This window comes from Carcharodon carcharias, chromosome 8, assembly GCF_017639515.1.
Source record: "Carcharodon carcharias isolate sCarCar2 chromosome 8, sCarCar2.pri, whole genome shotgun sequence".
NCBI lineage: Eukaryota > Metazoa > Chordata > Chondrichthyes > Lamniformes > Lamnidae > Carcharodon > Carcharodon carcharias.
Window position 1 is genome coordinate 14,590,446 of NC_054474.1, and position 25,890 is coordinate 14,616,335.

The 25,890-nt window shown below is 45.3% G+C and overlaps 1 protein-coding gene across 3 annotated transcripts in view; it reads left to right on the forward strand.

Annotated features, from left to right (window-relative positions):
* The window catches only part of camk2a (calcium/calmodulin-dependent protein kinase II alpha), a 301,813-nt gene that overhangs the window by 221,822 nt on the left and 54,101 nt on the right, over positions 1 to 25,890 (forward strand). For all 3 annotated transcript variants that reach the window (XM_041193112.1, XM_041193113.1, XM_041193114.1), the window contains exons 6-8: positions 6,151 to 6,223; positions 19,755 to 19,857; positions 24,597 to 24,680. In XM_041193112.1, the coding sequence (XP_041049046.1) occupies positions 6,151 to 6,223; positions 19,755 to 19,857; positions 24,597 to 24,680 (260 nt within the window). The remainder of the gene's footprint in view (positions 1 to 6,150; positions 6,224 to 19,754; positions 19,858 to 24,596; positions 24,681 to 25,890) is intronic.

Below are 25,890 nucleotides of genomic sequence, written 5' to 3' on the forward strand. Positions count from 1 at the left end.
GCACGAGTCTCTTCTCCTGCTCAGGCAGTCCCTTGGGATTGAGGGTGACTCACGTCCACTCTGGTTCCATGGGTTCTGAAATGGCTGATAAGTTCCAATGCACCATCTTCAGGCTCAGCCAGGTGGTGCTCGAAGGGTTGGGTAGACGGGTTGGTCAGAGGTTTGTGAGCACTCTGATGCCTTGACAGCACCTCTGCACGTCCCCGACAAAGCCTCTCAATGTGTTCCGTGCCATCCCAAATGAGCCTTCTCCATTTTGATCGGTCACAAGCCAGGGACTCCTGTGAGTTGATAGGCATGTTTGACGTCTTCAGAGATGCTTTGGAAACATCCCTAAAGCGTTTCCGCCGTCCTCCTGGAGTAGCCCACCCTGCCTATGTCGTCTCTTTGGAGAAGCTATCCGAGTCGTCCCACTCACCCTACACCCTCCCCATGGCCCTGAAATATTTTCCTGTTCAAGTATTTATCCAGTTTTTGTTTGAAAGCTACTGTTGAACCTACTTCCACCACCCCTTCAGGCCATGCATTCTTGATCATACCAATTCACTGTCCTCTGGTCACCTTAAATTGGTCTCTTCTGATTACAGACCTTTCTACAAATGGAAACAGTTTCCCCCTCATTTACTCTAGGACAACCATCATGAACACCTCTCTCAAATCTTTCCTTAACCTTCTATGCTCTAAGGAGAACATCTCTCTAATTGCATTTGTTCGAGGTTACCTGTATCTTTGAATGAAAACTCCCACTGATTCCCTTCCCTGATTATGGACACTGACTGGACGATAGGAGCTATAGTGATTTTCCTTTGCAATATATTAGCCTGAGGATCCTGGAAGCCACCATTCAGTCTTCCCCAACCTTGATTCTCTCTCAAAGCTCAAGCGTAGGCATATTCACTTATACAACGATGGTCAGCTGTTCACACCACCCACAGCATTCCCTGGGAGACCAATCTCATCTCCCCTAGTGGGGGAGGAGGCAGGAATATCAGGCAAACCACATTTCTATCGGATAGATTACATCATGACCTCATTACATCAAGTCAACAGCTCTGTAATTTGTAATAAATGGATCCCAAGCCAGATGAAGTATGAAACTAGATACAAATTCTTTTCTTATTCGTTCCTTTAGTTACAGAATGCAACATTACACATGTCTGCCTCCTACCTTCTAATCCAGTGTCCCAGCAGTCCCTTTTTATATGCCCTTTTAAAACCAATGAAATAAAAAAAATTAACTAATAAACAAATTAACAGCCCCTTAAATGGGCACTATAATAAAAAGACAAAACTATAAAGGAAACTTACTTAACTAAATAAAATAGTGGTCCCAGGGTTGATGATTTGTTCCAGCCCCAGTGGGCTGTCACAGAAGGCCTCAATTGTACCAGGGGACACCACATGCTTCCCTCTCCAGGGCCACCCAGGTACAACTATAGCTACAGAAGAGGGACAGAGACTCAGGCCAAACAACCCCCTCAACAAGTTCCTCTTTATATGTGCTCAAGATACTTCATCAATCAATATCTTTCACCTCAACAAAAACAAAAATACGTGGAAAAACGCTAATATCTTTATGCTAATATCTTTCACCTGTTTATCCTTAACCTTAACAATACAATTAACATAACATTGACAAATCAGCCCAGCTTGTCTTTGCCAGTGTTTATGCTCCACCCTATTCTCTTCATCCAACCCTATCCACATATCCTTCTTTTCCTTTCCCCCCTTATCTGCTGAGTAACCTCCCCTCAAATGTTTCTGTGTTAGATCATAGCATTATAGAATAGCACTACACAGATGGAGGCCATTCAGCCCATCGTGTCTGTGGCACTTCCTTCGAAGAGCAACATAGTTAGCCCCACTAGCCTGGCTCTATCTCTATATTCCCACAATTTTTTTCCCTTTCAAGTCTCCACCCAATTCCCAACTATTCCATGTGATAACGAATTCCAAATTCTAACCACTCGCTGAGGAAAGAAGATTGTGCTAAATTCCCTGTTAATGACTATGCTACATTTACGGCCCTTAATTCCAGACATGAGTGGAAAAGTCTCAATGTCTACCCTAGCCAACCTTTTCGTATCTTAAAGATCACCCCTCAGCCTTCTCTTTTTCCAGAGAACGCCACCTCAGCCGGTTTAATCTTTCCCGATAGTTAAAACCTGTCATTTATAGTATCATCCTTGTAAATCTTATATGCACCTTCTCCTGTTATACCCTTTATTATGATGTGGAGACCAGAATTTTTATTAAAAGCTGACTGTCTGTGCTGAAGACCCTCCAGGCCTTTAGGAATATGCTGGAGTGTTGCACAGAAGCAGGGACAGACAAGGAGGGCACCCGGATTTAGCACCAGAAACCTCCCCCCCTGCTCAAATGCAAAGTCCCCTGCTAGGGCTGCCAACCCTCCAGGTTTGCCCTGGAGTCTGCAGGAATGAAAGGCCAATTTCCCGGGCACAGCTATGAGCATAAAAGCCAGGAGAAGAAAAGATCATAGGAGCTTAAGGAACAAAAGTAGTGTGTTTATCTTACTCTTTCGTTTATTAATTTTAAAAATATTGGAGATGGGAGAGAAGAGGCTGTATAACCGGGTGGGTAGTCATGGAATACATTCAGACAGAGCTGGCAATAGCAAGCTCCAAGGGTTCGGGTTGCTAGATGCCTCCAACACCCTTTCACTGGGCTAATGGGGAGAGAAGGCCGGCTTAGAATCATAGAATGAAACAGCAGAGGATGAGGCCATTCGGCCCATTGTGCCTTTGCCAGTCTTTGAAAATGCTATCCAATGAATTCTACTGCTCCCTTCCCTGCTCTTTGACCATGTCCTGAAACCTTTTCACCCTTTAAGTTTTGATCCAATTCCATTTTGGACGATGCTATTGAATCAAGTTCTGCTCTTTCAGGCACTGCCGACTGGATTGGAACTACTCGCTGAATAAATGTTTCATTCCCATCTCACGTCTGATCCTTCTGCCAATCGCCTTTAATCGGTGTCCTCTGCTAACCGAGTCACCTTTCCCTGGAAACTGTTTCTCCCTATTTACCCAGCATTTTAAATCAATAAAAAAAACCTGGAATTAAAATTCTGATGATGACCATTGTTGACCATTGCCGATTGTTGTAAAAACCCATCTGGTTCACTAATGTCCTTTAGGAGACATGGAGAGGAGGTAAGTAGATTTTTGAAACATCGGGGAGTCGAGGGCTATGAGGAGCTGGCACGAAAGAGGAGTTAAGGCCTGGGGCAGATCAGCCATGATCTTATTGAATGGCAGGGCGGGCTTAAAGGGCCAAATGGCCTACACCTGCTCCTAGTTCTTATGAAATCTGCCGTTCTGACCTGGTCTGGGCCTGTATGTGACTCCAGAGCCACAGCAATGTGATTGACTCTTAAATGCCCTCTGAACAAGGGCAATTAGGGCTGGGCAATAAATGCTGGCCTAGCCAGCAATGCCCACATCCCATGAACGAATGAAAAAAAAACCCCATCAAAACCCTTAATGATTTTGAAGGCCTCTACTTTATTTCCTTTCAACCCTTTCAGCCCCTAGGAGAACAAACCAGCTTCTCTAGTCCCTCCACACTTATCCCTCAGCCCATTTCTAGTCAGTCATGTCTGAACCCTCTCCAAGGCTTTGAAGAAGACATTCTTCCCAAAGTGTGGTGCCCAGAATTGAACACACTACCCCAGCTGATACCTAACCTGTGTTTTGCTATCAAGAGAGCGAGGAGAGTGGGCCTGTGTTCTCTAGAGTTTAGAAGTGATCTCATTGAAGCATACGGAATCCTTACAATGCTCGACAAGGTGGACACAAGAAGGATGTTTCCCCAGGCTGGGGGGAGGTGGTTTCTGGTGTCAAGGGACACCATTTCTGAATTTACAACTGAGATGAGGAGGAATTTCTTCACTCAGAGGGTGGTGAATCTTTGGAATTCTCTACCCCAGAGGGCTGTGGAAGCTCAGTCATTGAACATGTTCAAGACGGCAATCGATAGATTTCTAGATATTAAAGATGTCAAGGGATTTGGGTATCTTGCGGGAAAATGGTGTCGAGATGGAGGATCAACCATGATCTAGTTGAATGGTGGAGCAGACTCAAGGGGCCGAATGGCCTCCTGCTGCTCCTTTGTTCATAATTGTAAATGAATACATTAAGCAGCGCTCAAAGTAGATTTTATTTTATTCCTTCCGTTCACGGGATGTGGGCGTCACAGGCAAGACCAGCATTTATTGTCCATCCCCAATTGCCCTTGGCAAGGTGATGGTGAGCCAGCTTCTTGAGCCACTACAGTCCATCTGGTGTAGGTCCACGCACAGTGCTGTTTGGAATGGAGCTCTAGGATTTTTGACCCAGCGACAGTGAAGGAACGGCAATAAAGTTCCAAGCCAGGATGGTGTGTGATTTGGAGGGAAACTTGCAGGTTGTGGCGTTCCCCATGCATCTACTGCTCTTGTCCTTCGAGTTGGTGGAAATCATAGGTTTGGAAGGTGCTGTTGAAGGTGCCTTGGTGAGTTGCTGTAGTGCATCGTGTAGATGGTACAAATTAAGCTGGTAGGTGGGACCAATTTTAAATGAATGCAATACCTGTTTCTATTGTTTACCATATTAGGATGGCCCTATTATTCCTCAGTCTCTCCCCACACCCCTCCTTCCCCCTTGGTTATATAGTTCTGCCTATTGGCCAAACCTTGTTATTCCTGCAAGATATAAAATCTGATATTCAGGCAAGAGTCATTGATCAATAGTATGGGTTCTTGCCTTGAAGGGATGACTGCTGCTTTAAAACACTGGTTACCCCTCAAATGGAGTATTGTGTTCAGTTCTGGGCACCATGCTGTAGGAAGGATATGGCCTTGAAAGGGGGCAGAGGAGATTTACCAGGATTGTACCAGGAAAGAGGAACTACAGTTATATAGAGAGATGGGGGTCCTCCTTTGACTAGAGAAAGGGGAAACAGTGGCGTAGTGGTAATGTCACTGGACAAGCACTTCACAGGCCCAGGTTAATGCTCTAGGCGCATGGGTTCAAATCCTCACCATGGCAGATGGTGGAATTTTATTAAATTCCATTAATAAACCTGGAGCATCAAGCTAGTCAGAATAATGGTGACTGTGACCATTGATTGTTCTAAAAAAAAAACCAAGTGGTTCACTATACCCTTTAAGGAAATTTGCCATCCTTGCCTGGTCTGGCCTATCTGCAACTCTTAACTGCCCTTTGAAATGGCTGAGCAAGAACCACAGTTCAAGGGAACTTAGGGATTGGCAACAAATGCTGGCCTTGCCAGTGGCACCGACATCCCACAAACAAATAAAGAAAAAATAGAGGAGATTAAATAGAGGGGTTCAAAATCATAAATAACTTTGGTAGAGTAAACAAGAATAAATAGTTTCTATTGGCAGAAGGGTGGTTAACACAGATTTAAGATAGGCAGGAGAAGAGAGATGGAAACTTTACTTTTATACAGTGAGATGTTCTGATCTGCCAGAAAGGGTGGTGGAAGCAGATTCAACCTTAATAATAATATAAACAATTTCTTTCAAAAGGGAATTGGATAAATTCTTGAAGGGAAAAGATTGCGGGGCTTTGGGGAAAAAGTAGAGGAGGGGGACTATTGAATAATTCTACCAAACAGCCAGCACAGGACAATGGGCCAAATCCTAGGGGAGGTGGTGGCACTAGCACTGGGCTAGTCCACTCAAAACCCCAGGTAATTCTCTGGGGACCTGGGTTCAAATCCCAACACACATGGTGAAGTTTGAGTTCAATATATAAAAAATAATCTGGAATTCAAAGTCTGATGAAGTCCATAAAACCATTGTTGATTGTCATGGAAAAACCTATCTGGTTCACTAATGTCCTTTAGGGAAGGAAATCTGCCATCTTTACCTAGTCTGGCCTACATGTGACTCCAGACCCACAGTAATGTGGTTGACTCTTAAATACCCTCTGAACAAGGGCAATTAGGGATGGGTAATAAATGCTGTCCAACCATGAACGCATCCCAAGAGCAAATTTTTAAAAATCATAGTTTCTGCTGTAAGATTCTATGATAGTATAGGCTGATTCTCAGCCAGTTTGTCATGCTATGTACGAGGTCTAGTAATGAATCATTTTTCTCCCCCTTCGATTTTTTTTTTTACAGTCACTGCATTCAACAGATCCTGGAAGCTGTTCTACATTGTCATCAGATGGGAATTGTACATCGAGACCTCAAGGTGAGTCACACCAACACTTTGGTCATTGAGCAGGAATGCCCACAGTCTTCCAGCTGGTACACACAGACTGGTACTGTTAAAGCCTTGGAGAGGATACAGGGGAGATTTACCAATAACAGTGCTAGAGATGGGGGACTTCAGTTATGTGGGGATTGTTCTCCACCTGCCTCTGGTGGGCATATAAGATCCAGCTGCACTATTTTGAGGAAGAACAGAGGAGAGTTCTCCCCACTGACCATTATTTATCCCTCAACCAAACAGCAGTTAAAACAGATTATCTGGCCATTCTCACAATCCCCTTTATGGGATCACACTGTGCACAATTTGGCTGTCATGTTTCCAGTATTGCAACAGATCTCCAGAGATAGTGAACTCGAGATTTTATAGAAATGTTCACAATCATAGTGGATTTTGATAGGAAAAACAAGAAGCAATTGTTTCCATTGTGGGGTGGAGGGGTGGTGGGTGGTCATGGGGCAGATAGCGGGTGTCAGTAACCAGAGGGCACAGATTTAGCATAGTTCACAAAGAGGCAGAAAGAGATGAAGAGAACTTTTTGACGGAGTGAGTTGTGATCACAAAGGGGTGGTAGAAGCAGATAGTAACTTGCAAAGGGGAATTAGATAAATACTCGTAAAGGAAAAGATCTACAGCCTATGGAGAAAGAATAGGAGAGAGGAACTAATTGAAAAACTCTTCCAAGGATCCGACCCACCTCTCACTATCTACCCTCCGTAAATTTGCAGTCATCCAAAACTCTGCTGCTCATGTACTAATTTGCACCATGCCCCATGCACCCATCATCCCTGTGCTCACTGGCCTACATTGGCTTTGAGTTAAGCAACACCTCACTTTCAAAGTTCTCATTCTTGTTTTCAAATCCCTTCCTGGCCTCGCTCCCTCCCTATCTCTATAATGTCCTCCAGTCCCACAGCTCACTGAGAGCTCTGTGCCTCTTATGTATCCTTGATTTTAATCACTTCAGCTGCCAAGACCCTAAGCTCTAGAAGTCCTTTTCTACACCTCTCTGCCTTCGTATCTCTCTTTCTATTGTTAAGATATTCCTTAAAATCTACCTCTTTAACCAAGTTTTCTGTCATCTGTCCTAATACCTTCTTATGTAGACAACTTATGGCACCTTTAATATTGGGGTGATGGTGGCATAGTGGTAATGTCACTGGACTAGTAATCCAGAGACCCAGGCTATTGCCCTGAGGACGTGGGTTCAAATCCCACCATGACAGCTGGTGTAAATTAAATTAGTTAGTAATAAGTCTGGAATTGAAAGGTAGCCTCAGTAATGGTGACCATGAAGATATCATTGATTGTTGTAAAAGCCCATCTGGTTCACAAAAACACCCCCTTGCTTTAAAGAAGGAAATCTGATGTTCTTACCCAGTCTGGACTGGTCTACATGCAAATCCAGACCCATAGCATTGTGGTTGACTCTGAACTGTTCCCAAGAGATGGGCAACAAATGCTGGCCTTGCCAATGATGCCCACATCCCATGAATGAATTTAAAAAAGTAAAACATCCCAAGGTGCTTCACAGGAGCATAGCAAACAAAATTTGACACTGAGCCATCTAAAAAGGTATGACGTCAGCTTGATCAAAGAGCCTCTTGAAAAAGGTAATTAGCAGGGTTAGTATCCATTATGAATCCTGCTTGATACACACACTCCACACCTTCCCTGTTATAAACTGTCCTTCTGTCATAAACCCCCTTGCATGTATTACATGCTGCTTGATTTTTCACTCTCGCCCCCTCTCTCTCTCTCTCTCTCGATTTAAAATTTCAAAACTAATGTAGTGATGTTTTTGTTGGGCAGAGGTATTAAGGGTTACAAACGTGGGCAGTGGATGGAGTTAAGATACAGGTCAGCCGTGATCTAATTGAATAGCCAAACAGGCTTGAGGGGCTGAATGGCCTCTCCCTGTTCCTATGTTCCTTCCCGTTGAAATTGAATTTCACCTCCCACTAAACCCACTACCAGCCTATAAGCTCCAGTGGAACTTTAATGGTTAACTTATAAGGAAGCTTTCAATTTCCATCCCACATTTCCTCTGCACTCTGGGTTAATTAGCTTCTGGATCTTTGGCGAGCTGCTGGTATATGGGGGAGGTTGGCCATATGAGATGCTATCTAATTTGCATACTCCCACTCTAAATCTGAATAAAAAAGCAGCACTAAGGTTTAAAGCTACAATCCCCAGACATTTTTCCTCCCTTGAGTCATGGGAAATTGATTTTGCTCGAGTTAACAATGGCAACTCGCATTAATGCGGCGCCTTTAACATGGTAAAATGTCCCCAGTTGCTTCACAGGAGTGATTGTCAAACAAAATTTGTTACTGAGCCACATAAGAGGCAGTAGGATGGACCTACTTGAGTATCTTCAGTGTCTTTCAAATTGTATTTTGGATTTCCAACATTTTTCCTTTGTATTGAGGCAGGTGTTGGCCAAAGAGGTAAAGGTTTTAAGGAATCTATTAATGAAGGAGAGGAAGGCAGAGAGGTTTGGAGAGGGAAGTCCAGAGTTTAAGATCCAGGCAGCTGGAGTCCTGGCCACCAATGGTGGAGCGCTGAAAGTTGGGTTTGCGCATGAGGCCAGAATTGAAGGAGCGCAAGTTCCCAGAGGGTAAGGCACGGCATCAATTTTCACATGTACGCTGATGATACCCAGTTCTACCTCACCACCATCTCTCTCGACTCCTCCACTGTTGCTAAACAACCAAGCTGCTTATCCGACGTCCAGTAGCAGGTGAGAAAGCATCTCCTCCAATTAAATATTGGGAAGACCAAAGGCATTTTTTTTGGTCCCTGCTCCAAACTCTGTTCCCTGTTACTAACTCTATCCCTTCCCCTAACAACAGTCTGAGGCTAGACCAGTCTGTTTGTAACCTTGGTATCATATTTGATCCCGATTCTGACCTTATATCCATGCCATCACTAAAAACACCAATTTCTACCTCTTTAACATGGCCTGACTTCACCCCGTCTCACTTCGTCTGCTAGTGAAACCCTCATTCATGCCTTCATTACCTCTAGACTATTCCAATGTACTCCTGCTTGACCTCCCACATTCTACCCTTGGTAAAATTGAGATCATCCAAAACTCTGCTGCCCGTGCTTTAACTCACAGTGAATCCTATTTCCCTATCACCCCTGTGCTCGGTGACCTACATTGGCACCCGGTGAAGCAGCATCTTGATTTTAAAATTCTCAGGCTATTTCAACTGCCTGCAAGGCCTCGCCCCTCCCGATCTCTGTCGTCTCGAGATATCTGAACTCTGGCCTCTTGAGCATCGTCCACCATTGGTGGCCATGTCTTCAGCTGCCTAGGCCTCAAGCTCCCACCATACACCTCTCTGCCTCTCTACCTCACTTTCCTCTTTTCAGACGGTTCTTAAAACCTGTATCTTTGACCAAGCTTTTGATCATCTGACCTAATATCTCCTCAGGTGTCTCGCTGTCACACTTCATTTTATAATGCTCCTGTGAAGCACCTTGGGATGGTTCATTACCTTAAAGACGCTATATAAGTGTCAGCTGTTGTTGTTGTTGGTTGTAGGGCTGGACGAGGCTATTTCTAATCCTGGTTGGGGAGTTGTCTCACCTTTGAATAAGATTGACAGTTCAAATCCCACTCCAGTACTGGAACACAAAGCAGTCCCCTCGTCCATCTGTTGTGGGTTCGGGCACAAAGGGCTGGATCTTGTCGGAGGTTGGCCGGGGGGGTGGAGGGAGGGGGAGAGTCGGGAGAAGTGTGGTGGCCCCGACAATGGCCGGAAAGCCGGAGAAAATCCCTCCTCCGCCAGATTCGATGCCAAACTAGCAGCTAATGAACCAGCCTCGGGGCTCCCATTCCTTTAAGGGACAAGAGCCTACCACCAAGAACGGCCATCCAATTGGATGACTGGCAGCTCTTCACTCCCAGCAAGGCTCACTGGGGCTCAGTGGCCACAGCCGGTACTGCGGCCAGCCAAGGGACCCAGCGATGGAGTCCAGCCTCGCCGCAAGGTATGTAGGGTCAGGGGTTTGCCAGGGCCGGTCAGTCAGGCCCTGGTGACGGGGGAGTGGGTGTGCAGGGTCACTGGTGAGGGCAGGGGCGTGTGGTAAAATGCCAGTGGTGGGAGAAAGCAGTCCTTAATTGGCCAGTTAAGTGGCAAATTGACCTCTCATGGTGGGAGTGCCCTCCACCTTCCCTGCCTCTGGCAAGATGCCATCATGATGGTGAGAAGGCATTGGGCACTCCATAACCCTGCCCTCGGTAACAACGCTCGCCCCCAATTTTCCACTCACTCCTCTCCCCACGCTGCCTCCTTTCCCACTCCTGCAGGCCCCATAAAATTCAGCCCATGGGCCGTGGGTTACCCGACTTTTGTGCAATCTGCTCGGTTTGTTTTCTTTAGAATCGCTTAAACATTGTGTAGCCTTCATACAGCTGCCCACTTTCTGCCACAGTGAGAGATGAAAATCAGTTGCTAAGTAAATACGAAAACAAAATACTTCAGATGCTGGAAACCTGAAAGAAAAAGTGCTGGAAATATTCAACAGGTCAGGCAAAATCTGTGGAGAGAGAAAGAGAGTTAACGTATCAGCTGGATTATCCTTCATCAAAATTGGGAGAAGTTAGAGGTGTAACAGGTTTTTAGTAAATACAGAGGCAGGAAAAAGGGGTGGATGACGGGAAAGAATAAAATAGAAGGTCTATGATAGGACCATAAGATGTTGGAGCAGAACTAGGCCATTCGGCCCATCAAGCCTGCTCCACTATTCAATGAGATCAAGGCTGATCCGATAATCCTCAACTCCACTTTCCCGCCTTTTCCCCATAACCCTTGATTCCCTTACTGATTAAAAATCTGTCTGCCTCAGCCTTGAATATACTTAACGACCCAGCCTCCACAGCCCTTTGTGGTAAAGAATTCCACAGATTCACTACCCTCTGAGAGAAGAAATTCCTCCTCATCTTTGTTTTAAATGGGTGCCCCTTTACTCTGAGATTAAGGTCCTGGACTCTCCCACAAGGGGAAACAATCTCTCAGTATCCACCCTGTCAAGCCCCCTAAGAATCTTATATGTTTCAATAAGGTAGCCTCTCATTCTTCTAAACTCCAATGAGTACAGGCCCAACTGACTCAACCTCTCCTCATAAGAAAATCCCCCCATATCTGGGATAAACCTAGTGAGCCTTCTCTGGACTGCCTCCAATGCCAGTATATCTTTCCTTAGATAAGGGGACCAAAACTATTCACAGTATTCTAGGTGTGGTCTAACTAGTACCTTGTATAGTTTTAGCAAGACAACCCTATTTTTATACTCCATTCCCTTTGAAATAAAGGCCAACATTCCATTTGCCTTCCCTATTACCTGTTGAACTTGTATGTTAGCTTTTTGTGATTCATGCACGAGGACCCCCAAATCCTTCTGTGCTGCAGCTTTCTGTAGTCTTTTTCCATTTAAATAATATTCAGCTCCTCTCCTTCCTGCCAAAGTGCATAACCTCACATTTTCCCACATTATATTCCATCTGCCCAAGTTTTTGCCCACTCACTTAATCTGTCTGTATCCCTCCGTAGACTCTTTGTGTCACCCTCAGCCCTTGCTTTCCCACATATTTTATGTCATCCGCAAACTTGGCCATAGTACATTCACTTCGCTCATCCAAGTCATTAATTTATATTGTAAATAATTGTGGTCCCAGCACTGACCCTGTGGCATTCCACTAGTTACAATGTCCCCTTTATCCCAACTCTGTTTTCCATTAGTTAGCCAATACTCTATCCATGCTAATATACTGCCCCCAACACCATGGGCATTTGCCTTATGTTAGGTATCTTATAAGAACATAAGAAATAGAAGCAGGAGTAGGCCATTCGGCCCGTCAAACCTGCCCCATCATTCAGTAAGATCATGGCTGATTTGACCCAGGCCTCAACTCCTCTTTTGCCAGCTCCTCATAGCCCTCAACTCCCTGATATTTCAAAAATCTATCTACCCCTCTTTAAATATTTTCAATGATCTAGCCTCCACAATTCTCTGGGGTAGAGAATTCCAGACATTCACTATCCTCTGCGAAAAGAAATTCCTTCGCATCTCAGTTTTAAATGAGTGTCCCCTTATTCTTCCTAATTCGAGATTCCACCATAATTGGAAACATCTTCTCAACATCTACCCTGTCAAGCCCCTTCAGAATCTTATACGTTTCAATAAGATCACCCCTCATTCTTCTAAACTTTAATGAATAAAGGCCTAACCTGTTTAGCCATTCTTGATAAGTCAACCCCTTCATACCAAGTGAATCTCTTTCGAATTGCCTCCAATGCCAGTATATCCTTTCTTAAATAGGGGGACCAAAACTGTACACAGTACTCCAGGTGTGGCCTCACCAACTCCCTGTACAGTTGTAACAAGACTTCCCTACTTTTAAACTCTAACCCCCTAGCAATACAGCCCAAAATTCCATTTGTCTTCTTAATTACTTGCTGCACCTGCATGCTAACTTTTTGTGTTTCATGCACAAGAACACCCAGATCCCTCTGTGCTGCACTTTTTTGGAGTCTCTCTCCATTTAAATAATAGTCTGCCTTTTGATTCTTCCTACCAAAATGCATGACCTCACACTTTCCTACATCAATCCCCATCTGCCAAGTTTTTGCCCACTCACTCAACCTACCTATATCCCCTTGCAGCTTCCTTATGTCCTCATCACAACATGCCCTCCGCCTATATTTGCATCGTCAACAAATGTAGATACATTACACTCTGCCCCCCTGCTCCACGTCATTAATATAGATAGTTATAGATAGTTAGCAAATGCCTTTTGGAAATCCAAATATATTACATCTATTATTTCCCTTTTATCTATCCTGTTTGTTGCCTCCTCAAAGAATTCTAATAAGCTTGTCAGGCATGATTTCCCCTTCATGAAGCCATGCTGACCCTACTTGACTATGTTATATATTTCTAAATGTTCTTCTATTACGTCCTTTATAATAGACTCTAACATTTTCCCAATGACAGATGTTAAGCTAACTGGCCTTTAGTTACCTGTTTTTTGTCTCCCTCCCTTTTTGAATAAGGGTGTTACAATGGCAGTTTTCCAATCTTCTGGGACTTTTCCAGAATCTAAGGATTCTTGGAAGATTACTACCAGTGCATCCACTATCTCTGCAGCTACTTCCTTTAATATCCTAGGATGCAACCCATCAGGTCCAGGGACATATCAGCCTTTAGTCCCATTAGTTTCCCTAGTACTTTTTCTCTAGTGATAGTTATTGTATTTACTTCGTCCCCCACCTCCCCCTAATAACGTCCTTGTTTAGATGTGCAAAATCTCATGGTAGCATTCTGAAGAAGGGGGAGGTGATGGCATAGTGGTATTGTCACTGGGCTAGTATTGCAGAGACCCCAGGGTAATGCTCTGAGGACCTGGGTTCCAATCCCATGGTGAAATTTGAATTCAATCAAAAAAATCTGGAATTAAAAGTCTGATGATGACCATGAAACTATCATTAATTGTTGTTAAAAAACCCATCTGGTTCACTAATGCCCTTCAGGGAAGGAAATCTGCCATCCTTACCTGGTCTGGCCTACATGTGACTCCAGACCCACAGCAATGTGGTTGGCTCTTAACCGCCCTATGAGCTGCTCAGTTGTAGGGTTGGGTAACAGAATGCTGGCTTCAGCAGTTACTCCCATACCCCATGAAAGAATAAAAGAAGAATAAAACACTAGTACTTCTCTTTCACATGGCATTAAAGGTTAAAATAACATCCTACTGTAAAGGATGTTGGAAATCTGGACCTCTCTCTCCCAAAAAGCTGTTGGGGTCCAATGGAAAGTAGGATTTTTGTTCGACAAGCGAATTAAGGGTTATGGAACTATGGCGGGTAGATGGAGCTAAGACATGTAATGAAACAGTGGGCAGCCTTTAAGGAGGGGATGGTGCAGGTGCAGTCGAGGTTCATTCCTACAAGTGGGGAAAGGTAGGACAGAGAAAGCCAGAGCTCTGTGGATGATGCGAGAGATAGGGAGCAAGATTAAGCAGAAAAAGGGTACATTTGACAGAAGGCAGGTTGATGATACAAGTGAGAACCAGGCTGAATATGGAAAGTTTAAAGGGCAAGTGCAAAGAGAAGTATGGGGGAAAGAGAGAGCATGAGAAGAGACCGGCAGCTTACATAAAGGGGAATCAAAATTCTTCCATAGGTTTATAAACTGCAGCTGGATGGCAAGAGAAGAGGTGGAGTCGAGTAGGGACTAAATAGATGAACGCGTGGAGGCATAGGGCATGGGTGAGGTATTACATGTGTCCTTTGCATCTGTCTTTACCGAGGAAGAAATTGTTCGGGTACTGAATGGCCTAAACATTGATAAAGAGGGGAATTTAGTAAGGGTGGCTGTGATTAAAGTGGATAAGTCAGCAGGACTGGATGGACGCATCCTAGGATGCTGAGGGAAGTATGGGTGTAAATTGAGGAGGCGCTGGCCATAATCTTCCTTCGATATGGAGAGATTGAGGGGGGGGGGGGGTGCGGTGCGGTATGTCAGAAGACTGGAGAATTGCAAATGTTACACCCTTGTTCAAGAAAGGGTGTAAGGATAAACCCAGCAACTACCAGCCAGTCAGTTTAACCTCAGTGATGAGCAAGATATCAGAAATGATAACCCAGGGCAAAATTCAGTTACCTGAATCCATATGGATTAATTAAGGAAAGCCAGCACAGATTGGTTAAAGACAAATCATGTTTAACTAACTTGATTGAGTTTTTGGATGAGGATAATGAGATTGATGCGGTGTACATGGACTTCTAGAAGGCACTTGATAAAGTGCCACACAATAGGCTTGCCAGCAAATTTGAAGCCTATGGAATAAAAGGGACAGTGGCAGCTTGGATACGAAATTGGCTAAAGGATAGGAAACAGATATGCGGTGAACAGTTGTTTTTCAGACATGAGGGGTCTAGACAGAGTTGATAGAGAGAAACTGCTCCCATTGGGTGAAGGATTGAGAAACAGAGGACACCGATTCAAGGTGACAAGGAAAAGAACTAACGGCATCATGAGGAAAAACAGTTTTATGCAGTGAGTGGTTAAAATCCGGAATGCACTGCCTGAGAGTGTGGTGGAGGCAGATTCAGTTTTGGCTTTCAAAAGAAACTAGGTGATTACTTGAAGGGAAAAGTTACATAACTATATGGAAAGGGGGGCAGGGGGTGGGGCGAGCTGGATGGCACTTGTAGGGAACCAGCATTAGCTTGATGGGCCAAATGGCCTTCTTCTGTGCTTTAGGCAGTCTGTAATTCTATTTTGTAAAGATCCGTTATAATCTAAAAGAATGACGGAGCAGGCTCGAGAGACTGAATGGGCTCCTTCTGTTTCTCGGTGCCTATGAATTTGTTTCGATGGGTGATTCGAAAGGGGGCTCAGTATATCTACAAACTGGGCGCGGTTTGTAGAAGCAGCCTGTTCCTAGTTTGCTGTTTCTGTTCCTAGTTTGCTGTTTCTTGCCTTTGTAACTAGGATTCATGTGACACTAATCTTTTTCTAAGTCGTGCTTTTAAACTGTAGCTGGGTTTGCAGGCAGGCTTGATGTAATCATTACAGGCAGCTGTGGGGAAATGTGCAAAACTCTGCAACCCTCATATGGTGTTGATAAGGGCAGAGATGCAAAGCGATGCAAAGTAATATGGAAAGCTTATAAAAGGAGGAAGGATTATGCAGGCGGCATGTGTCAGAGATGTTAATTGAATTTCAAATAATACCCTGGTGCGAGATGGTCTTCTCCTATTTAGCTGATAATCTGATGATTACAGTACATGTACTGACAGTATATTCACTTGCACAGAATGCAGAATGTGACAGGCTCACAATCTAGAAACATCACGTAAGTGACAGACTTGTTAATTTCACTGCTGTCTGCCATTCATTGTCCCTTCCTGCTTATCTTACCCTAAATGTTCGGTTAAAACAACAAACCACTTGCATTTATATAGCACCTCTAACATAGTAAAACACCCCAAGGCATTTCACAAGAGCCTAAATCAAACTGTAATTTGCCACCAAGCCACATAAGGAGATATTAGTTAAGGTGTCTAAAAGCTTGGTCAAAGAGCTAGGAACATCTTAAAGAAGGGGAAAGAGGAGGGAATGTTTTCGGGAGGGAATTACAGAGCTCGGGTCTGGAAAGTTGAAGGCATGGCCACCAATAGTGGAGCGATTAAAATCGGGGATGCTCAAGAGCCAGAATTGGAGGAGCTCAGAGCTGTCAGAGTTGTAGGGCTGAAGGCTGTTACAGAGGACAGGGAGGGACGAGGCTCTCGAGGGGACTTAAACATGTGGATGGAATGGTAAAATGTTATCAGATTATTTAAGCAGATTTTGGTATTTGGATTTTCTTTGTACATTGTGGGTAAGCAGTTTGAGTTTGTGCTCCTGATTAAGAATGGTGTACTAGGAGAATTGAAACAAACCTGTGGGATTCCCTCTGGGAGGTTGGAAGATTGTGTTGAGTGCTCAGAGTCCCAGGTCGGGATTTGTGCCAAGTGCTGTCAGCGCACTATGGTCTGTTCTGGAGTCTGGATATCTAATATGTACCCCATGTACCTAAGGGAAAAAAAGACTTGCATTCATATAACACCATTCATGACCTTGGGATGTCCCAAAGTGCTTTACAGACAATGAAATACTTTTTGAAATGTAGTCACTGTTGCAGTGCAGGAGACAGGACAGTCAATTTATGCACAGCAAGCTCCCACAGACAGCAATGAAATGAATGACCATGCCTTGGGATCTCTTACGCCCCTCTATGAAGGTTGACAGGGTGTCGGTTTAACATCTCAACCGAGAGACGGCACCTCTGACAGTGCAGCTCTCCCTCGACACCGGCCTCAGGAATGTCAGCTTGGATCATGGGATTCAAGTATCTAGAGTGGGCTTTTCTTTTATTCTTTCATGGGATGTGGGCGTCGCTGGCAAGGCCAGCATTTATTGCCCATCCCTAATCGCCCTTGAGCCAAGTAGCTTGCTAGGCCATTTCAGAGAGCAGCTAGGAGTCAACCAAGTTGCTGTGGGTCTGGAGTTACATGTAGGTCAGACCAGGTAAGAACGGCAGATTTCCTTCCCTAAGGGAACCGGATGGTGGGTTGTCTCCTAAATTCCAACAGTGACTGCATTTCAATAAGTGCTTCACTGAATTTTTGCAACAATTGATGATACTTTCATAGTTATCGTTACTGAAACAAGCTTTCACTTGCAGATTTTTACTGATTAATTGAATTTAAATTCCAGCAGCTGCTATGTTGGGGTTTGAACCCTTGTCCCCAGAGCAATAGTCATTGGATTACTGGACAGCGCCTTCCAAACCCATGAGCACTACCATCCAGAAGGACAAGGGCAGCAGACTCATGGGAACACCACCACCTGGAAGTTCCCCTCCACATCACTCACCATCCTGACTAGGAAATATATCACCGTTCCTTCACTGTCGCTGGGTCAAAATCCTGGAACTCCCTCCCTAACAGCACTGTGGGTGTACCTACACCACAGACTGCACAGGTTCAAGAAGGCAGCTCACCACCTTCTCAAGGGCAATTAGGGATGATGCTGGCCTAGCCACCAGTGAAGCCCACATCCCTTAAATGAATAAAATAAAATCCCAGTGACCTTATCACTGTGCCACCAGCAACCAATCACCACCCCCCACCCACAACCACCACTCCCTCCCTCAACCCCTGCTGAACCCACAACATTCTGACTCAAACAAGATCAAGTGATGCCCATTGAACCACAGCTGACATCAGTGGGGGAAAGTTAGAGGGATTAATTTGAAAAAGCTGGGCTCTGTCCGAAGGAGTGGGCAATTGTGAAGGGTTAGTATCCGGAAATGACCATTCGCTGTTGCAGAAAATGCAGGAAAAACTCAGCCAGTCTGACAGCATCTGTGGAGAGAAAAAAAACAGGGTTAACGTTTTGAGTCTGTATGAATCTTCTCTGGAGTTAAAGAGAAGTAAAGATGTGATGAAATTTATACTGTCTAAGGGGGGCAGGAGCAGGTGAAGCTGGATACGAGGCCAGTGATAGGTGGAGGCAAAGGAGAGATTGCCAGAGATAGTCACGGTCAAAAGGGCAAAGGGCTGTTAGCGATGGTGGTTCTGGGCTAGAGGAGGTGCTAATGGTGGCATTAAGGTCAGAAAGCGGAATGTGATAAAAGCAGGACAAGGGTAAGCGCAATGGAAAGGACAACATGAGCAATCGACAGATGGTCCTTGTGGGGGTGGGGAGGGGAAGGGGACGGTGATGGGAAGAAAGATTGAAAATAGGGTAAAAGGTGGAGATAAAACAATGAATAAAAATGAAAATAAATAAAAATAAATGGATAAAAAATAAAAATGAAAATGAATATTGTAAAGAGGGGATAAAAAAGGGGGTGGGGATGGAGGAGAGAGTTCATGGTCCAAAGTTGTTAAACTCAATGTTAAGTCCGGAAGGCTGTAAAGTGCCTAGTCGGAAGATGAGGTGCTGTTCCTCCAGTTTGCGTTGAGCTTCACTGGAACAATGCAGCAAGCCAAGGATGGACATGTGGGCATGAGAGCAGGGTGGAGTGTTGAAATGGCAAGCGACAGGGAGGTCTGGGTCATGTTTGCGGACAGACCGAAGGTGTTCCGCAAAGCGGTCACCCAGTCTGCGTTTTGTCTCTCCAATGTAGAGGAAACCGCATTGGGAGCAGCGAATGCAGTAGACTAAATTGGGGGAAGTGCAAGTGAAACGATTAGGCACTTCACAGCCTTCCGGACTTAACATTGAGTTCAACAACTTCAGACCATGAACTCTCTCCTCCATCCTCACCCCCTTTTTTATCCTCTTTTTTCAATATTTGTTTTCATTTTTATTTTTTATCCATTTATTTTTATTTAATTTCATTTTTGTTCATTGTTTTATCCCCACCTTTTATCCTATTTTCAATCTTTCTTCGCATAACCGTCCCCTCCCCCTCTCCCCACCCCCACAAGGGCCATCTGTCACTTGTTCATGTTGTTCTTTCCAGAGTGCTTACCCTTGTCCTTCTATTATCACATTCTGCTTTCTTACCCTAATGCCACCATTAGCGCCTCCTCTAGCCAGTATCACTATCATTAACAGCCTTTTGTCCATGACTATCTCTGGCAATCTCTCCTTTGCCTCCACCTATCGCTGGCCTCTTATCCAGCTTCACCTGCTCCACCCCACCTTAAACAGTATAAATTTAATCACATCTTTACTTCTCTTTAACTCTGAAGAAGAGTCATATGGACTCGAAGCTCAGTATTTTTTTTCTCTCCACAGATGGTGTTAGACTGGCTGAGACTTTCCGAATTTCCTGTCTTTGTTTCAGATTTCCAGCATCCGCAGTAGTTTGCTTTTATCATTCATTGTCGCAAGTTGACTTGCATGAACCTGGGATACGACTGGGGGAAAGGTTTAGCTCATTAAACAGGCCTTTCTCTATTTAATTGCCAATCTTGCCTCTTTGTTCCTCCGACTCCAGCCTGAAAACCTGTTGCTCGCATCCAAGTCCAAAGGAGCTGCCGTGAAACTTGCAGACTTCGGGCTGGCTATAGAAGTTGAAGGGGACCAACAGGCCTGGTTTGGTGAGTGGACAGTGCCTGAAGAATTCTCCAAATCCACCGTCACAAATTAAGCGGCCAAACACTTCTGCAGACGAAATTTCCACCTTGCCAGAAAGGCCCGGTGGGCCAGGGGTCCAGCCCACATGCCGCGCGCCCGCTGACCCTGGCCAGTCCCCGGGGCCAAGAGTGACCCGAATTGTGTGGGCGGGCATGGGTTTACACCGCAGACGGGGTTGGTGGAGGGAACGGGTAGCATTCGCTTTGACCGAGAGGGAGGGAAGTTACTTAGGTCCCATTATAGGGCTTGGGTGAATCTTGTAAAACCCCTTGTGCACCCCCTTACCCTCACCACCTGTCAGAGACATCAAATATACAGACAGCATAGAAACAGGCCTTTCGGCCTAGCAGGAACTTGTGAGCATCATTGCTTCACATGAGCCTCTTTCTGTCCTTCTTCATCTCACCCCACCTGCATAATCCTCTCTCCCTCATGTGTTTATCTAACTTTCCTTTAACTACACCTGAATCACTCCTTGTGGTAACAAGTCCCACTTTCTCACTGGGCTTTGGGCAAACTAACATCCACCAGGAACACAGCTGTGAGATATAAGACTCTCCATGATCGGCAATGTCACTTGCCTAGAAGAGGCAGGCTGGGTTTCTTATGTTGACCAGTTTTTGTAAAGCTGGGTTGATTTTATTTTTAACCCTGGCTTTCTGGTCTGCCCTGAGGTGTTATCTCCTGTTGGAGTACAGTAGATCAGGCAACAGTCAGCATCTGGTAGCTATCTTGATGTGTGTGCTGTTGTGTCATGGGGGGCATCATAGCCCAGACATTACCCCACTCCAACCCGGACAATGGAAAGTGATCCTGATGAATATCTCTCCTTAGCTTGCGGACACTGTTAAACATGGTAGAACTCAGCACAGCCTGGAGACGGAATCCGGGACCCTGTTTGGGCCAAGCTCCTGTCTCCAACCAGCCGTACCCTCCCACGATGTCAACATGTCAGTCGGTCATGGGGAAGGGGGGCTACTATACCCGCAATGCTCTGTAGCTCAGAAACCTGTCTGTACGTTGTATGGTGTGTCCCTGCCATCAGCATGTTCCTGTGAAGTGCTTTGGGATGTTAACATGTATAAAATTATGAGGGGCATAGATAGGGTGGACAGGAAGGAACTTTTCCTCTTGGTGGAGGGATCAATAACCAGGGGGCATAGACTTAAGGTAAGGGGCAGGAGGTTTAGAGGGGATGTGAGGAAGAATTTGTTCATCCAGAGGGTGGTGGGAATCTGGAACTCACTGCCTGAAAGAGTGGTAGAGGCAGAAACCCTCACATTTAAGAAGTGTTTGGATGTGCACTTGCGATGCCATGGAATACAGGGCTATGGGCCTAGTGCTAGAAAATGAGATTAGAATAGTCAGGTACTTATTTGACGGGCGCAGACTCGATGAGCCGAAGGGCCTTTTTCTGTGCTGTAGACCTCTATGACTCTATGACTCTATTAATGGTTCTGTATAAATGCGAGCTGTTGTTATAGCACTGCCAGAGGCAAATGTAAGCCTGGCCACCAGAGGTAAAGTCCCCACTTCTTTTGGCCATAAGGTTGGACAGACAGTGAAAATTTAATTGGTACTTTAATGGCCTCAACAGACCTGATAATTGTTGGCGGGAGCACAGCTGTCTTCATGTGCGCCCCCGCCGACCGAAATATCGCGCAAGTGGGGGATGACATCAGGATGTTCGCCCAAGGTCATCGTGGGTCATTTTACCCTCGTTCGGGTCAGGTGGCACTCTCCCTCTACTGAGGTAAAAATTCTGGCCCTAACTTTTTTTTAAAAACCCATTGGAAACCAACCAGTTTTTCTGGATTACTGGCCCATCAGCAACGATGACAATAACTTGCTTAAATAAAAACTGAAAGTGCTGGGCGGACTTAGCAGGTCTGGCAGCGTCTGTGGCGAGAGAAAGGGTTAAAGCTTCAAGTCTGATACGACTCTACGCTGCAACCTGATGAAGAGTCACGCTGGACTTGAAACGTTAACTCTGTTTCTCTCTCCACAGATGCTGCCAGACCTGCTGAGTATTTCCAGCACTTTCTGTTTTCATCTCAGATCTCCAGCTTAGAACCGTAGAACCATAGAAAAGTTACAGCACGAAGGAGGCCATTCGGCCCATCTTGTCCATGCCAGCCCGAGGACACCCAGGTGCCCTTTCTAATCCCACCTTCCTGCACCCAGCCCATAGCCCTGCAGCTTACAGCACTTAAGGTGCAGATCCAGGTACATTTTAAAAGAGTTTCGAGGTTCTGCCTCTACCACCAACTTGGGCAGCGAATTCCAGACACCCACTACCCTCTGGGTAAAAAAGTTCTTCCTCATGTCTCCCCTACACCTTCTGCCGCTTATCTTGAATCTATGTCCCCTGGTTCTAGAATTCTCCACCAAGGGAAACAATTTTATCCTGTCAACTCTATCTATTCCCCTCACAATTTTATACACCTCAATCAAGTCACCTCTCAGCCTTCTTTGTTCTAAGGAAAATAACCCCAACCTATCCAATCTCTCCTCATAGCTACACTTTTCTAACCCTGGCAACATTCTTGTAAACATTCTCTGCACTTTCTCCAGAGCTATTACATCCTTCCTGTAATGTGGTGACCAGAACTGCACACAATACTCCAGTTGTGGCCTCACCAGTGTTTTATACAATTCTAACATTATATCCTTACTTTTATATTCTATACCTCTGCCAATGAAGGAGGGCATTCCATATGCCTTCTTTACAACCTTGTCTACTTGAGCTGCTGCCTTCAGGGACCTGTGTACTTGTACGCTAAGATATCTCACTTCATCTACCCCTCTTAGTATATTCCCATTTATTGTGTAATCCCTGTAACTGTTTAACCTCCCTAAATGTATGACCTCACAGTTCTCAATGTTAAAATCCATCTGCCATTTTACCGCCCACTCCACCAACCCATCTATATCGTTTTGGAGATTATGACTATCCTCTACACTATCCACTACTCGGCCAATCTTTGTGTCATCAGCAAATTTCCCAATCGTGCCCCCCACGTTCACGTCCAAATCATTAACATATAACACAAACAGCAAGGGTCCCAACACTGAGCCCTGTGGAACACCACTTGAGACAACTTTCCATTCGCAAGGGCATCCATCAACCATTACCCTTTGTTTCCTGTTACAGTATTTTGTATTATGCAGTATTTTGTTTTATGACATCAACTTGCCTCTCTATAGCTCACTAAATGAATAAAATGTCCCAAGGTGTTTCACAGGAGCATTAGTAAATGGAATTTGACTGAAAACGAACCACATAAGGAGATATTAGGTCAGCTCAGTCACAGAGGTAGGCTTTGAGGAGCGTCTTAAAGGAGCAGAGAGAGGTAGAGAAACCAATTGGGCTGAATGGTCTGTTTCTATGCAGTAAATTCTCTGTAACTTGTTTTTAATTCATGGATCGAATCAGCACTCCGCTGTGAAAATATTCACACCAAGCTGTGTGATAACCATACAACAGAAACACCCTTGCAGGGGTATCTGATGTAAGTGTGTTCTGGATACAGAGACACCTCAAAGTTGTCATTAGAGCTCAGGTTGTCATTTGCTTGCCCAACAACAAAAATTTTGTACTTATTTAGTGCCTTTAACTTAGTAAAAAAATCCTGCACTTCACAAGAGTTTTAGCAGTCAGAATCTGACACCAAACCGCATGAGATATTAGGGCAGGAGTCAAAAAGTTTGGGCCACCAAGCTAGGTTTTAAAAAATGTCTTAAAGGAGAGAGAGGTGGAGAGGTTTAGGAAGGGAGTTCCAGAATTTAGGGCCCAGGCAGCTAAAGGCACAGACAATGATGGAGTGATTAAAAGCGAGGGATGGGGGCCATGTGCAAGAGGCTGGAATCTGAGCAGTACAGATATCTCGGAGGGTTGTAGGGCTGGAGGAGATTACAGAGATCGGGAGGGGGAGATCATGGAGGGGGGGAATTGAAAATAAGGACAAGAGTTTAGAAATCGAGGAGTTGCCAGACTGGAAGCTAATGTCGGTCAGCGGGGACTCCTTCCAACAGCGGACAGGAGCAGCAATGGGCATTTCTAGAATGGGCAAAGGAACAAGGTGGGGAACCGAGCGTCGCTTAATTTAATAAAAGCAAAATACTGGAGATCTGAAATAAAAACAGAAAACGCTGGGAACATTCAGCAGGACTGGCCCTTTTTTGCAGAGAGGAACAGAGTTAGTGTTTCAAGTCCAATATGACTTCTTCAGAACTAAAGAAGAGGCCATAGTTTTAGGCTAAGGGGTGGTAGATTTAAATCAGAGATGAGGAGGAATTACTTTTCTCAAAGGGTCGTGAATCTGTGGAATTCACTACCTCAGAGTGCAGTGGATGCCGGGATGCTGAATAAATTTAAGGAGGAGATAGACAGATTTTTAATTAGTAATGGGTTGAAAGGTTATGGGGAGAGGGTGGGAAATTGGAGTTGAGGCCAAAATGAGATCAGCCATGATCGTACTGAATGGCGGGGCAGGCTCGAGGGGCTGAATTGCCTACTCCTGCTCCTAGTTCTTATGTTCTTATGTCACATTGGATTTGAAACGTTAACTGTTTCTCTCTCCACGCACGCTGCCAGACCTGCCGAGTTTTTCCGGCATTTTCTGTTTCTATTATCGCTTAATTTGATCCGCTGGACATATCCTGATATCTCTTCCTTTCATTCTCTCACTTGCGTTTCCAGGTTTTGCCGGAACTCCTGGCTATCTCTCTCCTGAAGTGTTGAGGAAGGATCCCTATGCTAAGCCTGTGGACCTGTGGGCTTGTGGTAAGCAGATGATGCTTTCCCCAGAGACTGTAATATTTTTATGAGTTTGTAGGAGTCATGGAGCCAAATTAAGTGCATGACAGTAGGAGTGAAAAGTTGTGGCAAATATTTTCACAGCAGCTCCTTGTTGTGTGAAAGGAAGAAAAATATTTGTCAGTTCATCGCCCTTTCTGTGTAGGCCAAGGTATTTATTATTGTAGAACTGGGAGTCTCGTGGGTGGAGGGCTTGTTACTCAAGGGACAGGAGGTGATCAGGGTTGGATGTTCCTCAAGCTTGTTTGCACATTCTCTGTATTTCTACATTGGCTGTGGGTTCCCTCCTGGGCGGATAACACTCTCATCCCAGAATCAGAAGGTTTTTGGTTGTTTGGGCACTCTTGCCTTGGCGTTGTTGTGGGGGGGGGGGCATGAGGGGCCACAGACGGTGAGTGGGGAGCCTTACCTTGACATGATGGGGCAGATGGGTGTGGGTGGGGAGGTTACCTTGGCATGGGGGTGCATGTGGGGCTGTGGAAAGTGGGTGGGGAGTGTTACCTTGGTATCAGGGGGCACCAGGGGTCATAAGGGTTGGTAGAGAACCTTACCTTGGCACGGGGGGCATGAGGGGCCTTAGGAGGTGGGTGGGGGACATGAGGTGGCATGGATGGGACATGAGGAGTGTATGGGGGTGAGGGCGTATGAGGGCTGGGTGCGTATGAGGCGTGAGGGGGTATGAGGGGTGAGGGGGTATGAGGGTTGAGGGCTGGAGGGCCTTTCCGTTTTTATTTTAACCGCGACAAAGTCCCACAGCATCGAGCCACAGCAAACAGCCCGTCTTGGCACCTTGGAGCCCCTGTGGCTGTCTTCAACCTCTTGCCTGGGTCAACTGGCCTGACTCCAGCCCACACCCTCCCTCCAGCAATGAAAATCCGGCTTTCATTGGCACTTTCGGGCTGAGCCGGGAATTTTACGGACTCCCGCTACCCATCTTGAGGATAAAAGCCTAAAGCCCGAGTGTCAAATGTTTGACTCATGACATTCCCATGAAGCTCCATGGAGTGTTTTATTACACTAAAGAAGCTACATTAATGCACACTCGACCCCATCATGGACTCTACCCATCCAGTTAACCTCCTCCCACAGCCCACTCCATCCTTTCATGCACTCTACCCACCCACTTAATCACCTGGGGTTCGGTTTTGGATAAATACTCCCTGACAGTCCATCACCT